General features: G+C 34.4%; 1 protein-coding gene and 1 pseudogene across 14 annotated transcripts; both read left to right on the top strand.

Moving 5' to 3' along the window:
• The first annotated feature begins 785 nt into the window (after nt 1–785).
• Nucleotides 786–2,121, top strand: LOC132637391 (leucine-rich repeat receptor-like serine/threonine-protein kinase BAM1; annotated as a pseudogene).
• An 897-nt stretch (nt 2,122–3,018) lies between these two features.
• LOC132635833 (serine hydroxymethyltransferase 1, mitochondrial-like) lies at nt 3,019–5,931 on the top strand. 14 transcript variants are annotated; one of them, XM_060352384.1, is made up of 5 exons: nt 3,019–3,580; nt 4,597–4,698; nt 5,180–5,250; nt 5,332–5,489; nt 5,579–5,931. In XM_060352384.1, exons 1-4 carry the CDS (start codon nt 3,059–3,061, stop codon nt 5,336–5,338), a joined length of 702 nt encoding a protein of 233 aa, XP_060208367.1. In that variant the 5' UTR covers nt 3,019–3,058; the 3' UTR covers nt 5,339–5,489; nt 5,579–5,931. The 14 variants fall into 14 exon arrangements, 3 of the variants coding, with proteins under 3 accessions (XP_060208367.1, XP_060208368.1, XP_060208366.1); XM_060352385.1 differs by having other exon boundaries at nt 3,021–3,580; nt 4,612–4,698; nt 5,341–5,489; XM_060352383.1 differs by having other exon boundaries at nt 3,021–3,580; nt 5,341–5,489.
• Nucleotides 5,932–15,793: the final 9,862 nt, after the last annotated feature.

Raw genomic sequence — 15,793 nt, 5'->3', positions numbered from 1 at the left:
TCGGGCTTTCATGGCCGTTGGTCCGCATGACCGTTAGCCCGAGTGACCGTTTGTCCGTGTGGCCGTTGCAGACGGGTCACGCGCCAGTAACGTCCAGTCATGGTCAACTACCTACCATGCGTGTGTCAGACGGCGCCGTCAGTCTAATCCCACCAAATCCGTGCAGAGCAGTCCTTTTTATTATTATTTTATTAACTCATATTGTATGAGAACCATGGGAGTGTCACTATAAATAGGGCATGTCCCCTTCCTTTAAGGGGGTTGGCTTCTTCATTTTCCAAGAACACTTGTAATAGAAAAATATATATGCAATCTCTCTCTCAATATCTGATCCGGCCAAGGCCGTTTGTTTCCATTTACGTTGTGTTTCTTCCATTAAGTATTCAACATGGTTTCTAAACGTTCATGTCCGTAGAAAATTAAGCAAATCACCGTTACTAGCCGTTTTATTACCAAATACTCACACGCTTATTTTCCGCTATCAAATATATATATCAAGATCCAAGCACATATTCTATACCCGCGTACAAATTCAATTGGTTTCCCAATTTCGGGGTAAACAACTTTAAGGCTTTGTTCCAACAAATTCTCAGGGAGAATTTCTGCTGAATTTGTGAAGCTAACACATTTTGAGAATTGCTTTGACGAGTCCAATCTTTGCTCTACATCCATCCCTGGCCTACCAAGCTGCTCCTCTGGTGATGATGACGTTCAAAAAATTTCGACACCAAAACACTTGATTGTCATTATTCCTATTGTAGGAGTTGGTGTAGCTATACAGTTAACATGGATCTTTTACAGGGTCAGAAATCATTGGTGGAAAAAAAAAAAAGCAGAATGTCAAAGATGAATTGAAGTTCGTCATTTCATTTCAAAAGTTGAAGGTGACTAAAGAGGACATCTTATCTAGCTTGAAAGACGAAAACATAATAGGAAATGGAGGATCAGGTAAGGTCTATTGAGTTGTGATCGACCAAACAGGTGAAACTTATGCTGTTAAAAGCATAGGGAATGGGAAAATATCAGGTGGAAGACCCCAAAAAGGAGTTCCTGGCAGAAGTTAGAACACTTGGCAGCATTCGACACAACAACATTGTCAAGCTCATCTGTTTCATCTCGAGTGCAGATAGAAACCTTCTAGTCTATGAATACTTTGAGAAACAAAGCCTGGACAAATGGCTTCACAGAAAGAAAAGAGCAATATCATCAGGTCAAATTAGTACCCCGGCCCTGGATTGACAAAAGAGATTAAAAATAGCCACTACTGCAGCTCAAGGACTATGCTATATGCACCATGATTGTACTCGAACCATCATTCATAGAGACATTAAGTCCAGCAATATCCTTCTGGACTCAGAATTCAATGCAACAATAGCAGATTTCGGACTAGCAAAAATACTAGCCAGGCAGGATGACAATCCTGAGACAGCTTCTGCTATTGCTGGAACTTTTGGTTACATTGCACCAGGTGCATTACAGTTCAAGTCTCTATTTTCACCTCTTGAAATTTTTTAAATGAAGTTATCCAATTCTAATATATTAATTTAATATTTGGTTAACAGAGTATGCCTCGACATTCAAAGTGAATGTAAAGACTGATATCTATAGCTTCGGAGTGGTGCTATTAGAATTGACAACAGGGAGAGAACCCATTCTCAGAGAGGACCAAATGAATCTAGCACAATGGGCTCAAAAGTGTCACAGAGAGGGGAATTCCGAGGCCCTCAATGAAGAAGTCATGGAAACAAGTAATTTGGAACAAATGAGAGGTGTTTTTAAACTCGGACTGATGTGTACTGGAGCATCACCATCTGGTAGGCCGTCAATGAAGGAGGTCTGCAACATTCTTCAAAGCTTTAGAGACCCCATATTTTGAGAGTATAGAATGTATAGTCTTACATAGTTTTTTTTTTTTTTTTTTAACAGAATGAGAAAGTCGTGTTGTAACGATTTCTTCCAGCGATGTATATAGTAATAGTCAATGCTTTCTCAACATTCAACTTCACCAATACTAAGGAAACTGTCATATTTATTTGTTAATGTAATTTTTTGTAAAGCCTTCTCATGATACGTGGGGATAATCTTGTAGGAAGTCTAGTTCTGTTAGTTAAGTTGAATGGTATCTCCCATTCTGGAAAGAGGTGGAAGGGCTAGTTGGCTGTAAGGCCCCCTTTCCTTTTGTTGTTGTAACCAGTGTTTTAAAAGGCAGCTTTGGAAAGCGCCTTGAGACTCACCCTAGGGCGGGGCACTGGCGAAATGCATCAAAGCTCTCTGTGTGGGGCTAAGTTCTGTGAGGCTTATGCCTTAAGCGCCCGACTGTACGCCCTAAAACACGCCTAACGCCTAACGCTCAACGCTCAGGGCTCGCTTAACAGTTTTTACACAAATTATGTGCCAAATTTCTTAATTAACACAGTTGATCCTCATAATTCCTTAATAAATGAATAATGCTTAATAATTTTTTCATCTATAAAAATAAGAAGATTGAGTTACTCAAACAACATGTCGTAGTAATGCATATTTACTGGTATAGTTCCTAAAATGTTGTTGTTGGAGAGATCAATAAAGGTAAGGTTCTTGAGCTGACATAATATTGTTGATGGAATTGTTCCACCAATTTTCTTTCCTCCAAGATGTAGCTCTGTCAGTATCCTGTCATTCATGCATGAAACTCCTGACCAATTGCATGCTGAAGAATTTAAATTCCATGACCGGAGATCCACTACTAAAAAAAGAAGTTTTTTTGACCAAATAATTTCGACCTCACTTTTTGGTGGAAAAAAAATTGACCACATGAGGTCGAAATTATCAGATTTTTTTTTTTTTTTGGATTTCAAAAAATTTCGACCGCATGAGGTCGAAACATATTTTTGTACAAATAATAAATGAGAAAAAACATTTTTAAAAATTAAATTATACAAATAAAACAATTAATTAAAAATAAAATAAAATATTTCGACCGCACGCGGTCGAAATAATGAAGTTCACAAATTTAATACACTCCTCCAAACCTCAATCGGGCCATTCTCTCCTCCAACAGCACCAAATTAAAACCCTAATGATATTAAAACTCCCACCCCCACCACACCCCTACCCCGCCGCCGACGCTCCATCCCCACCACACCCCTCCCCGCCACTGATGCCCCATCCCCACCACTGTCCTACCTCCGTCGCGCCCTTGCTGTCCGCCCCCAGTACTAAAGGTGAGTCATTTTTTTGCCACTTTTTTTCAATCTTATTTCTATCATTATTAGTATTAAACCCACATAATAGGATTATGGGTTTGGATTTACCATCTGGTGGGCATTTAACACATGGTTATTATACATCTGGTGGGAAAAAAATATCGGCTACTTCAATTTACTTTGAGAGTTTACCTTATAAGTTGGATTCGACAACTGGATATATTGATTACGATAGATTGGAAGAGAAAGCATTGGATTTTAGACCTAAATTGATTATTTGTGGTGGTAGTGCCCCAAGGGATTGGGATTATAAAAGGTTTAGAGAAGTTGCTGATAAATGTGGGGCTCTTTTGCTTTGTGATATGGCTCATAATAGTGGACTTGTTGCAGCTCAGGTAAAATTTTGATGTATCTCTGTTATGAAGATTGTATTTTTATTGTCATTTGTTTAATCTGCATGGTGATTCTGAATTGGTTTAGAGGCTAGATCTGCACTGAAATTGGTGTTTCTTTGATGCCATTTTTATTCTTATAGTGATCCTAATAGTTTTGTTTCCAAGCTAATTTTTGTTGCATTGTGATATGTGCACATCTTTACACAATTAGTCGGCCGGATTCACTGTTTACTTTTCCTAGCCGGTATTCATAGATTTTACACTACCCGGTTATACACATATTATACGTGGATTATACATATATTATACATCTATAGGCTAGTTTTAGTTAAGTGTGTGGATGGCTATTTAGGTTAATTCTTCTTTTTGTTTGCATGCTAATTTATAGTAATTTTGGAAAGAATAGATGTTGTGGTACTCTGTATCTATTGGTTTTAACTCTTGGATCAGCCTGTCAACTCTGATGATACATATTTGTTTTATCGCGAGGTTTATATTTGATATTGGTTTCTACTGAATGGTCAAGCAAATTAACACAATTTGGATGTCCTGGCGATCTGGTTTTATGCTTTGTGATCCATGAGTTATGTTGAAAAATTGGTATTAGTTGAACTTGTAGGTCTTGTCAAGTTTCTTCTGATTACATGATTATGATGAGGCTTAATGGGGAATTACTCTTTACATAATTTATACACTAGAGTCTGATTTCTAATGATTTGCATTTGTTTTATACGCTGCGATTTGAGTTGTGACTTTGGTATTTCAAGACTGTCTTTGTTAGTGTCTTCACTAGATCTACTCTTAGGCCTTCAAGCTGCCATAGAAGAAAGGCTATTTTTTGGTAGATCTAAGCATTTTAGAAGTTAATGAAATGCTTTGTCCTTGAGATGCGCGATGTTCCTTTTTCCCCCTAAATGTTACACTATTGGTCCTTAAGTACATTTTTTTTAAAAATCCTACAAGCTGTGTTTGAAGAGCTCAATTTAGATTATGGTTGTTCATCTTTAATCTAATAGATGCATGGATTAAAGAAGCAGGGATGTATCATGACAGTACTTTGTCCTTCAGATGGAGCCTCATTTTTAAAAGATTTCTCCTTTTCTGGTGAATGGTGCAATGTAAGTTTACTATGCATTGTTTGATTAAATTAGAACCAAGCAGATTAGACCATGTGAAATGTAACCGATGTCTACTGTCTACATTCCAAGGTTGTTGTTTTCCTTGTTATTAAATTCCAGAATTCTATCAGTTAATCATTAGTACTGTTAACTGCTACATGCACATTTTATTTACGCTATTACTAAGTTGAATCTTGGTATGAATATCACACTCCATAATGGCAAAGACACCTTCTCGTATGTTTTTAAGACTTCTCAAAAAACCATTTAGTTTCTGAAACTTGGCAATTAGAATATCACTCAGTTCTTATTGCTCCAGAGTCCAGCCCGTGTACAATATTCTACCTTCAAAATTAATAGCGTGAAGTGATTTCATTTTCCTTTCTCTGTTGTTCACCTTTGTTCTGGAATGTTTTTCTTCTGTTGTTTCATGCATTAGCCACTGAGATTATGTGGAATTTAACATTCTGCTTATTTTTAGGTACTTTGTGTAGTTGGAGATGTTTTTTTTTTTTTGCATGACACAAATGGGCTGTCCCTTTTGAGAAAGCAGTGAGTATTTTGCGTTTTCTTTTCTCTTTCCATTTTGTTTGACATCCTTCGATACTTCTTTATTAGAGCTGATTCAATTAGGATGTGAAGTTTATGATTGTAGAAGTACTTTGATGAATTGGACGTGTTGATGAGTTGCATTGTTGATTTGGTTGATGAGTGTGACTGGCTGATGGGCTGCTGTAAAAGAGGGTAAAAAATCCACCAATGTGCCCTGCCCAAGATCCTGATATAGCCTGGTTTGTGATCCTTCAACTTATTGTCACATTTTTATTATAGTCTGATTTTTCTATCCAGTGATAACTTTGTGGCTTTTTGATGTTTTCAGGTATACAAAGATTGAGACTTGCTTAACTCCTTACCTGAAGTTTCAAGTGAAGAAGAGGTGGCTGGTGGACAATTGAAAAAGTGGCCTAAAAGATTACAAGTGATACCACCGAGGATAAGCAGGGGTACTGTAACTACAATTGATAAGTGTTTGAATGTAGTTTTAATTCGAATTATAAGTACTTTGAAGGTGAATTTAATTGTAGAATGTAGTTTATGGTTGTTTAAGTGTTTCAATGTAGTTGTAATTTGAATTAGAAGTACTTTAAATTGGAATTTGAGGTTGAATTTGATTGTAGAATGTTGTAGTTTATGATTGTAGAAGTACTTTGATGAATTGGATGTGTTGATGAATTGCATTGTTGATTTGGTTGATGAATGAGATTGGTTGGTGGGCAGCTGAATGCTGGAAATTTTTTTCCAGATTTTTGACCGCATTAGGTCGAAAATCAACCCAGATATTGATAATTTTCGGCCTCATGAGGTCGAAATCTGGCAACAATATTGCTAAATTTCGACCTCATGTGGTTGAAATTCTGATTTTTTTTTTTTTTTTTTTAATATTCTTTCATTTTTCGACCACAAGAGGTCGAAAACTTTAAAAAAATATTTATATAAAAAAAAAAAAAAAATCGACCGCCCGCGGTCGAATTTTTTTATTAATATTTAAATAAAAAATAACTTTTTTCGACCTCAGGTGGTCGAAAAATTATTTCGACCGCGTGAGGTCGAAAAAAAATTCGCCCTAGCTGTTAGCGACCATGCCTTGTGGTCGAAATTTTGGTCGAAAATTGGCCTTTTTCGACCTAGTGTGGTCGAAAATTTTGATCGAATTTCACTGTTTTTTTAGTAGTGAGAACTCCGAATCCCTCCAGTGTTGTTTCAATTTTAGCAATACGGACTGTTCTGCGCTTGAAAATAGTAAATTTTCTTGGAAAGATGGGCTGATTAGGATGAAAAAAATGAGGAAGAACATTTGCATTTTACAGGAAAAAATGTTAGAGCTTGTTTGGAGCATTTTGCGGGAAAATTGATGGTGATGAAGTCATTCGAGCCACTATGAACTTAATAAAGAATTCATACTTCAACAATAAATAAAGATCATCCAAGTCAACGTATTTATTTCACTTTCAAGTAACTTCAATTTTGCGTTATTTAGGGTGGAAGCTGCACTCATGTGCTTCCCTAATAAACAACATAAGAAATAAATTAGTGTGAAAGGCCATCAAGCCAGGATCCATTGGCTAGTTGTCTCTTTTTAGCGTCTAGTATGAGTTGTAAATCATTTGTTCATTTAACAGATGACCCACTGCACTTTACAATAATATGTTCTTTACCGGAAAAAAAGAAGTAATATTTTTGTTATAATTGAGAAATTTGCTAGTGCTAGTGGCAAACGGTTCAATACTCAGATGGATAATTGGTCCGCCACTTATCATTTTAAAGAAGAAGGTAACATGAAAATCGCCTATTACTCAACCTGTAGATGCAATTAGATCTATTCTTCAATGCACAACGTGAATGCTTATGGTTATAATCATAGAAAGAATATTACCAATAAAATCCGACTCCCATTAATCATTTCCAACAGTTTTACACAATTGATAAAAGCTGAAAGTTCTTGTGACCAACTTCCATGGACCATTGACTAGATATTCATTAATTATCTAGGCTAACTTATTTGGAAAAAGGAAATGTCGTTAAGCTTTGTCTACTCTTCAAATTCTTTAATAGGTCAATAAGAATGGACTTTTATTACTCCTACTTGTTTTAATTAGTTTGGTTTTATCCTGTTACGATGTGAAATAATCAAAACTCACCCTGACTAATTGTTCTAGCTTGGAAGGAGAATGATGATTTGAATCAACAAGGACATACTTCACATACTCTAAAGTTGTGGTAAATTTAACTATAAAAAATTCTGACGGAGTGGTGGATCTGAAAAAGTTTATTGAATTGGTGTCGAGTCTAATTAGATTTGTTCTGACCCTCGAGCATGTATTTATGAATTTAAACATAACACATTCTGGAACAGTTTATTGAATTGGTGTCAAATCTAACTAGATTTGTTCTGACCCTCGAGCATGTATCTATGAATTTAAACATCCCAAGTGTTGGTCAAAATGGCAATTCAACATGTTTTTTTTTTTTTTTTTTGTAGCTTTTGTTATAACACCCATGTTAGAGTAAAAAATCATCAAATCACATGCAAATAATAATACGTGAATTATTCTGAGACTTATGATAGATGCACTTATAACTCCTTGTTAAAGCATTCTTAAATATATAGAAATCACATTTTTCATGATGAGTATTTTTCTCCTTTCATTACCCCCACTATTTCGAGAATTCATTAAAATTTTCTAATCATGAAAATATATCACACATTAATAAAAAGTATTAGGTAAAAAATTATTTTACCTTTTCATCTTGAGTGGAGCAAGTAAAAAACTACTTTACCTTTTGATCTCCTAAAGTGAAAGCTGTTGAAATGAAATGGCTTGTTGAGATCTCACCTTGATTCCGCCCATTTTTCAACTGTAACCATGATTAATTCTCCTTAAAATTATTGGTGAAAATATAATAAATTACAATTGAAAATAAAATAAATAAATATTCAGGCTGAGGTGTGGATACTCCGCTCTCTTTAAGGAGATTCAAGCCCATTGCGATATAATTTTCACTGGTCCATCAATTACTCTTGACTTGTTCCCTGTAGTATACAATAGCCCAACAAGGTCGTGTGACCTGAACAACATCGGACTAGCCGTTCAGTCCAAAGCTACACCACCATAAAAAAAACAAAAAAAAACAAAAAAAAAACACATTCCTTCAATAAATAATACTCTATTTTTTAGGGAATAAGTTGTAGACTTAAAATATTTTTCTTTGTCTCAACTCTCCCTTTCACTACACTAACCTCAAACTAAAACCACCATACAATATTCTTTTTCATCTACGACATAATTCTTCTCATCCACTTCTTATCCATACAAACTAAAGAAGAAAGCATCCTTTATATAAGTATAAGATTTCTTCCATATAGTAAATGCCAAGATTGTGAATAATAATTTGAGGTGAAGTGGGTAATTTACTTTTACTACTATATAGAAACGTGAGTCTCTATACAGTAGCAAAGCTTTCGTCGTCAGTCCTCTTCCAAAATTCGTCGTCAGTCCTCTTCACGTTTCTGCTTTTGGGCCCAAAAAAATTATGGGCCCACATATTTTAAACAACTACTAATATTTAAAAAAAAATTATGAGTCCATATTAAATGCCAACCAGTAATAATAAAAAAAGAAAAGAAAATAAAGTACAACTCATCACATCCAAACTCACGGAAAAAAAAGTAGATCCCATATTAACAAAATCAAGCAATATTAAAAAAAAAGTGAATCCCATATTAAAAAAACAAATAATGTTAAAAAAAAAGTACTTAGAAAATCAAACAATTAAATCAATAATGATGGGTTCATTGCCACATGCGTATCAACCCATTAGAGGGAGCAAATGAAATTATTATACAGCAACATACTTAAAATACAAAAGTGCTTAGAAAATCAAACAATTAAATCAATAATGATGAGCTCATTGCCACATGTGTATCAACTCATTAGAGGGAGCAAATGAAATTATTATACAGCAACATACTTAAAATACAAAAGTGCTTAGAAAATCAAACAATTAAATCAATAATGATGGATTTATTGTCACATGCGTATCCACCCATTAGTGGAGCAAACAACTACTAATTTTTTTTTAAATGTGGGCTCCATATTAAACACCAACCAGTAATAATAAAAAAAAAAAGTAGAATTCATCACATCCAAACTCACGGGAAAAAAAAAGTAGATCCCATATTAACAAAATCAAGCAATATTAAAAAAAAAAGTGAATCCCATATTAAAAAAACAAATAATGTTAAAAAAAGAGTGCTTAGAAAATCAAACAATTAAATCAATAATGATGGGTTCATTGCCACATGCGTATCAACCCATTAGAGGGAGCAAATGAAATTATTATACAGCAACATACTTAAAATACAAAAGTGCTTAGAAAATCAAACAATTAAATCAATAATGATGGATTTATTGTCACATGCGTATCAACCCATTAGTGGGAGTAAATGAAATTATTGTACAACAACATACTTAAAATACTTATATATTAAATCCGTTTTCCAATTTTTGAAAAAAATAAATTGTGGGTCCATATAGCCTGATGGATTCATTGCCACATGCGTACCCCATATTAAACACCAACCAGTAATAACAATTAAAAAAAAAAAGTGGAACCCACCACATCCAAACTCACGGAAAAAAAAGTGTATCCCATATTAATAAAATCAAGCAATATTAAAAAAAAAAAGTCAATCCCATATTAAAAAAACAAACAATGTTATAAAAAAAAGTGCTTAGAAAATCAAATAATTAAATCAATAATGATGGATTCATTGCCTCATGCGTATCAACCCGAGGGAACAAATGAAATTATTGTACAACAACATGCTTAAAATACAAAAGTGCTTAGAAAATCAAACAATTAAATCAATAATGATGGATTTATTGCCACATGCGTATCAACCCATTAGTGAAATCAAATGAAATTATTGTACAGCAACATACTTAAAATACTTATATATTAAAATAAGATAGGAAAAAAAAGTAAATCTCATATTAACAAAATCAAGCAATATTAATGAAAAAAATTGTGGGCCCCATATTAAACACCAATCAGTAGTATTAAAAAAAGAAGGAAAAAAAGTGAAACTCACCACATCCAAACTCACGAGAAAAAAAAGTAGATCCCATATTAACAAAATCAAGCAATATTAAAAAAAAAAAGTGAATCCCATATTAAAAAAACAAATAATGTTAAAAAAAAGTGCTTAGAAAATCAAACAATTAAATCAATAATGATGGGTTCATTGCCACATGCGTATCAACCTATTAGAGGGAGCAAATGAAATTATTGTGCAGCAACATACTTAAAATATAAAAGTGCTTAGAAAATCAAACAATTAAATCAATAATGATGGATTTATTGCCACATGCGTATCAACCCATTAGTGGGAGCAAATGAAATTATTGTACAGCAACATACTTAAAATACTTTATATATTAAATCCATTTTCCAATTTTTGAAAAAAAAAATTGTGGGCCCATATAGCCTGATGGATTCATTGTCACATGCATACCCCATATTAAACACCAACCAGTAATAAAAAAAAAAAGTGGAACCCACCACATCCAAACTCACGGAAAAAAAAAGTGTATCCCATATTAACAAAATCAAGCAATATTTAAAAAAAAAAAAGTGAATCCCATATTAAAAAATAAACAATGTTATATAAAAAATGCTTAGAAAATCAAACAATTAAATCAATAATGATGGATTTATTGACACATGCGTATCAACCCATTAGTGGGAGCAAATGAAATTATTGTACAGCAACATACTTAAACCGTTGTGGGCCCAAAAAATATTGTGGGCCCACATATTTTAAACAACTACTAATATTTAAAAAAAAATATGGGCCCACATATTTTAAACAACTACTAATATTTTTTTTTAAAATTATGGGCCCCATATTAAACACCAATCAGTAATAATAAAAAAAAGAAAAAAAAGGTGGAACTCACCACATCCAAACTCACGGGAAAAAAAGTAGATCCATATTAATAAAATCAAGTAATATTAAAAAAAAGGTGAATCCCATATTAAAAAAAAATAATGTTAAAAAAAAAGTGCTTAGAAAATCAAACAATTAAATCAATAATGATGGATTTATTGCCACATGCGTATCAACCCATTAGTGGGAGCAAATTAAATTATTGTACAACAACATACTAAAATACTTATATATTAAATCCGTTTTCCAATTTTTGAAAAAAAAATTGTGGGCCCATATAGCCTGACTTCTTTCTCTTTTTATATTAGCCTGAAATCTAATCTACATATTAAACTATTGTATTTGCTATTCCGCCATGTCATTTATTTGTTATGTTTACTAAAATAAATATACTTTAATAAATGCGAAAAGAAATTAATGTCATTAAAAAAAATTATCAAATGGAGATCAAATAATGAATAAGGTAAATTAGTCAAATTATAATTCTAATCGACGTTTTCTTAAAAAACCATGCAAAAGACAACATGACAATTAAAATGAGCTAAACCGAGAATTTTTACCAAAAATTAAAAAATAATATTTCTTCATTTAAATAAAAAATCAATTTCTACTTTGTTTCGTTTTAAACACTAATTTAATAATTTGAATTAAAATTGTCCAAATCAAAATTTGATAAAAAATAATAAGTATTTTACACCTTTAAATTAATCGAATTAAAATTGAAAGTATCAACTGATGCTTAAATATTGCTATTGTTTGATCTCAAAGAGAAGAAAATAGTTTCCTTTTAAACAAGTCTTCTCTTTTAAAAAATATTAATAAATTTGCCGATTTTATGTTCATAGCAAACATTAATATAATAAAATTTTAGATATGGAGCACAAACTATAATGTTATATTAATTATGTTTTGAACATGATATATATATATATATATATATATTATCACTATTCAAAAATAACTACATACACATAAATGCACTATAATCTAAAATGTGGCCGTCTAGTAGTAAGAGAAAAATGGGAAGAACATGTCATAGTGGTTACATGAATAAATGACCACTTTCTTCACTTTATGTCCACTAATATATCATGCACTTTAATATTTTAATTTTAATATTAAATGCACATATAACTCCAACACCATATGTGTCAACAACGCGAATGCTGCTTTATTTGGAATATCAATAATTGGAACAAGTTTAGGCGGCATGCAGTATCAATTTCCAAGAACCCGTAAGTCTAAGGTAGAAATAACTGTAGAAGTTGTGTCTTCTAATTGGTTGAATCCAAGTACGGTTTAGTAATAAAATATGAGGTTGAGTTTGGCAGTAAGGGTGTGGATTCTTTGGGTTAAATGATAATGTGAACTTCAATGGGTGGGTTACCCTTATTGTTGTGTTTTCTTCTTAGATCTCATGACAAATTAACGGTAGTTTGATCAAGTGTAGTTGAATTAGTTAGCTTAAATTGAAGGTCGAGGCGAGTGGTGACCTGACCCTTGACTTGTTTTTATCATCGACATGATTTAAATCTTTTTTATTTTTCATCTATGAATACTTTGAGAAACAAAGCCTGGACAAATGGCTTCACAGAAAGAAAAGAGCAATATCACCAGGTCAAATTAGTACCCCGGCCCTGGATTGGCAAAAGAGATTAAAAATAGCCACTGCTGCAGCTCAAGGACTATGCTATATGCACCATGATTGTACTCGAACCATCATTCATAGAAACATTAAGTCCAGCAATATCCTTCTGGACTCAGAATTCAATGCAAAAATAGCAGATTTCGGACTAGCAAAAATACTAGCCAGGCGGGATGACAATCCTGAGACAGCTTCTGCTATTGCTGGAACTTCTGGTTACATTGCACCAGGTGCATTACAGTTCAAGTCTCTATTTTCACCTCTTGAAATTTTTTAAATGAAGTTATCCAATTCTAATATATTAATTTAATATTTGGTTAACAGAGTATGCCTCGACATTCAAAGTGAATGTAAAGACTGATATTAATAGCTTCTGAGTGGTGCTATTAGAATTGACAACAGGGAGAGAACCCATTCTCACAGAGGACCAAATGAATCTAGCATAATGGGCTCAAAAGTGTCACAGAGAGGGGAATTCCGAGGCCCTCGATGAAGAAGTCATGGAAACAAGTAAGTTGGAACAAATGAGAGGTGTTTTTAAACTCGGACTGATGTGTATTGGAGCATCACCATCTGGCAGGCCGTCAATGAAGGAGGTCTGCAACATTCTTCAAAGCTTTAGAGACCCCATATTTTGAGAGTATAGAATGTATAGTCTTACATAGTTGTAATTTTTTAACTGAATGAGAAAGTCATGTTGTAACGATTTCTTCCAGCAATGTATATAGTAATAGTCAATGCTTTCTCAACATTCAACTTCACCAATACTAAGGAAACTGTCATATTTATTTGTTAATGTAATTTTTTGTAAAGCCTTCTCATGATACGTGGGGATAATCTTGTAGGAAGTCAGTTCTGTTAGTTAAGTTGAATGGTATCTCCCATTCTAGAAAGGGTTGGAAGGGCTAGTTGGCCTTTTGTTGTTGTAACCAGTGTTTTAAAAGGCAGTTTTGGGACGTGCCTCGGGACTCGCCCTAGGGCGGGGCACTGGCGAAACGCATCGAAGCTCTCGTGTGGGGCTAAGTTCTGTGAGGCTTATGCCTTAAGCACCCGACTGTACGCCCTAAACACACCTAACGCCCAACGCTCAGGGCTCGCCTAATAGTTCTTACACAAATTATGTGTCAAATTTCTTAATTAACACAGTTGACCCTCATAATTCCTTAATAAATGAATGATGCTTAATAGTTTTTTCATCTATAGAAATAAGAAGATTGAGTAACTCAAACAACATGTCGTAGTAATGCATATTTACTATTTGAGAACACCGTGAGGGTGAATATCACTTAGCATTTAAAAAAAAAACAAATAGTGTACATCTTCACTTGTCATTGGTCAGCATGTTTTTCTCCATGTCTCAAAATTATCATATTTTATTATTTTGCCATTTGAAATCCAAAATGCTCCACTAACATTATGTTATGTCGAGCCCAACTAAACTTTTCACAACTATATACGAAATCCATCCTCGTACATCTTGCAACCTTATCTTGATGAGTATGTCAGATACCAATTGTTCGCTTCATATAGCGGAGATTGATCCATCCAAATTCTCTTCCTCCCGCCTTCGTCCCCTAGAACAATGAAGTACTCTTACCATAATCCCTTAAGAAACCTTACTTTCCCACGCCTTAACACACAAGTCGCCCCTCACGTCCTTATTCTCAACTTCTCTTCTTCATTACACACGGTCACTATCCTTTCGCCAAATCCGAAGATCCTTACCAAACTTACACTCGTTCCCATATATCGATGTCTAATACACTGCCACTGCTGAATCGTGACCTTCCATGGGTACACTCGTGCCACGTAAACTATCATAATACTTTTGACGACGCTGAGACTTTCCAAACCCAATCACACCTCGAGCAAGTCATTCTTGTTAAACCGTAGATGCACTTCTGTGACTTTCGAGCAACCAATCGCTGAAAACATAGAGATCATGCGGTCCTTTGTATTATCACTTCCATCTTTCCAAGAATATCACAAAATAAGAGTCTCAATCCCCACCCCACAGAACCGAAACTTCAAGTCATTCTTGGAAACTGAACTTGGGTCACACTTTCGTACCAAAATAACACATCTAGTACCTTACCGTGCCACGTAGTATCAAATTGCTCGCATAAGAAATTACAAACGAGTTCCCACCTTCCGTGGGTGATTAAGACAAGGAAATTCAGATACCAATTCGAATGAAGTAGCACGAAAGGAATGAAATAATTGGAAGTTTCCTAAATGTCCTATAGCCTCTCGCAGATAAGTACGGAGCTTATCATACCGATCCGCAAGACTGTACTAGACATGCTCTTGTACTTGTAAGACCGGGTAACCTAGGGCTTTGATACCAACTTGTCACGACCCAACTTGTGGGACAAGCGGCCACCCACGCCAACCCCCTGGTGGGCGAACCCTTCCCTTATTCAACATTCAAATTAAGCATACTAAAAGAAACAGAACTTTATCGCATTCTCCATATCATATAAAGTATATAAGTGCGGAAATATAAAAACTACCTAAGGAATCTGGTCAAGTCGCAGTACAAGAGTTACTAAGTAAGTGCATAAGTCTGAATAGTAGAAGTACATCAAGTCTGAACAATTCTGTCTCAAATACAAGGGACATATATCATGATAGAAGAGTTTTTCGGGTAGCGGATCAGAAAATGGATCACCCTGTAAACTCCAATTGACTGCCTCGGGAAACTCACACACGAGGACCTGGCGTGGAATTTGTAACAAACTTTGCACTCAGAAAATAATGCAGCAAGGTAGCATCAGTACAAACAACAAGTACTGGTAAGCATCATAGGCCGACTAAGATTAGCTCACGCATATAAAACACAAAATCAGACAAGATAAGCAAACAGGCCCAAACATCCACACATATCACAAATGATCAATAGCTGAGTCATAGCCTATGGTGAAGCACCTAAACACAAG

This window comes from Lycium barbarum, chromosome 4 (genome assembly GCF_019175385.1).
Source record: "Lycium barbarum isolate Lr01 chromosome 4, ASM1917538v2, whole genome shotgun sequence".
NCBI lineage: Eukaryota > Viridiplantae > Streptophyta > Magnoliopsida > Solanales > Solanaceae > Lycium > Lycium barbarum.
Note: the sequence above shows the minus strand (reverse complement) of the source record. Positions and strands in the feature narration are given on the sequence as shown.

Bases quoted from the DNA above. Each gene is read 5' to 3' on its own strand.
- LOC132635833 (XM_060352384.1), top strand. From the start codon at position 3,059: ATGATATTAAAACTCCCACCCCCACCACACCCCTACCCCGCCGCCGAC. The intron at 3,581-4,596 runs GTAAAATTTTGA...TTAATCTAATAG, and splicing joins GTGGACTTGTTGCAGCTCAG to ATGCATGGATTAAAGAAGCA. The intron at 4,699-5,179 runs GTAAGTTTACTA...GCTTATTTTTAG, and splicing joins TTTCTGGTGAATGGTGCAAT to GTACTTTGTGTAGTTGGAGA.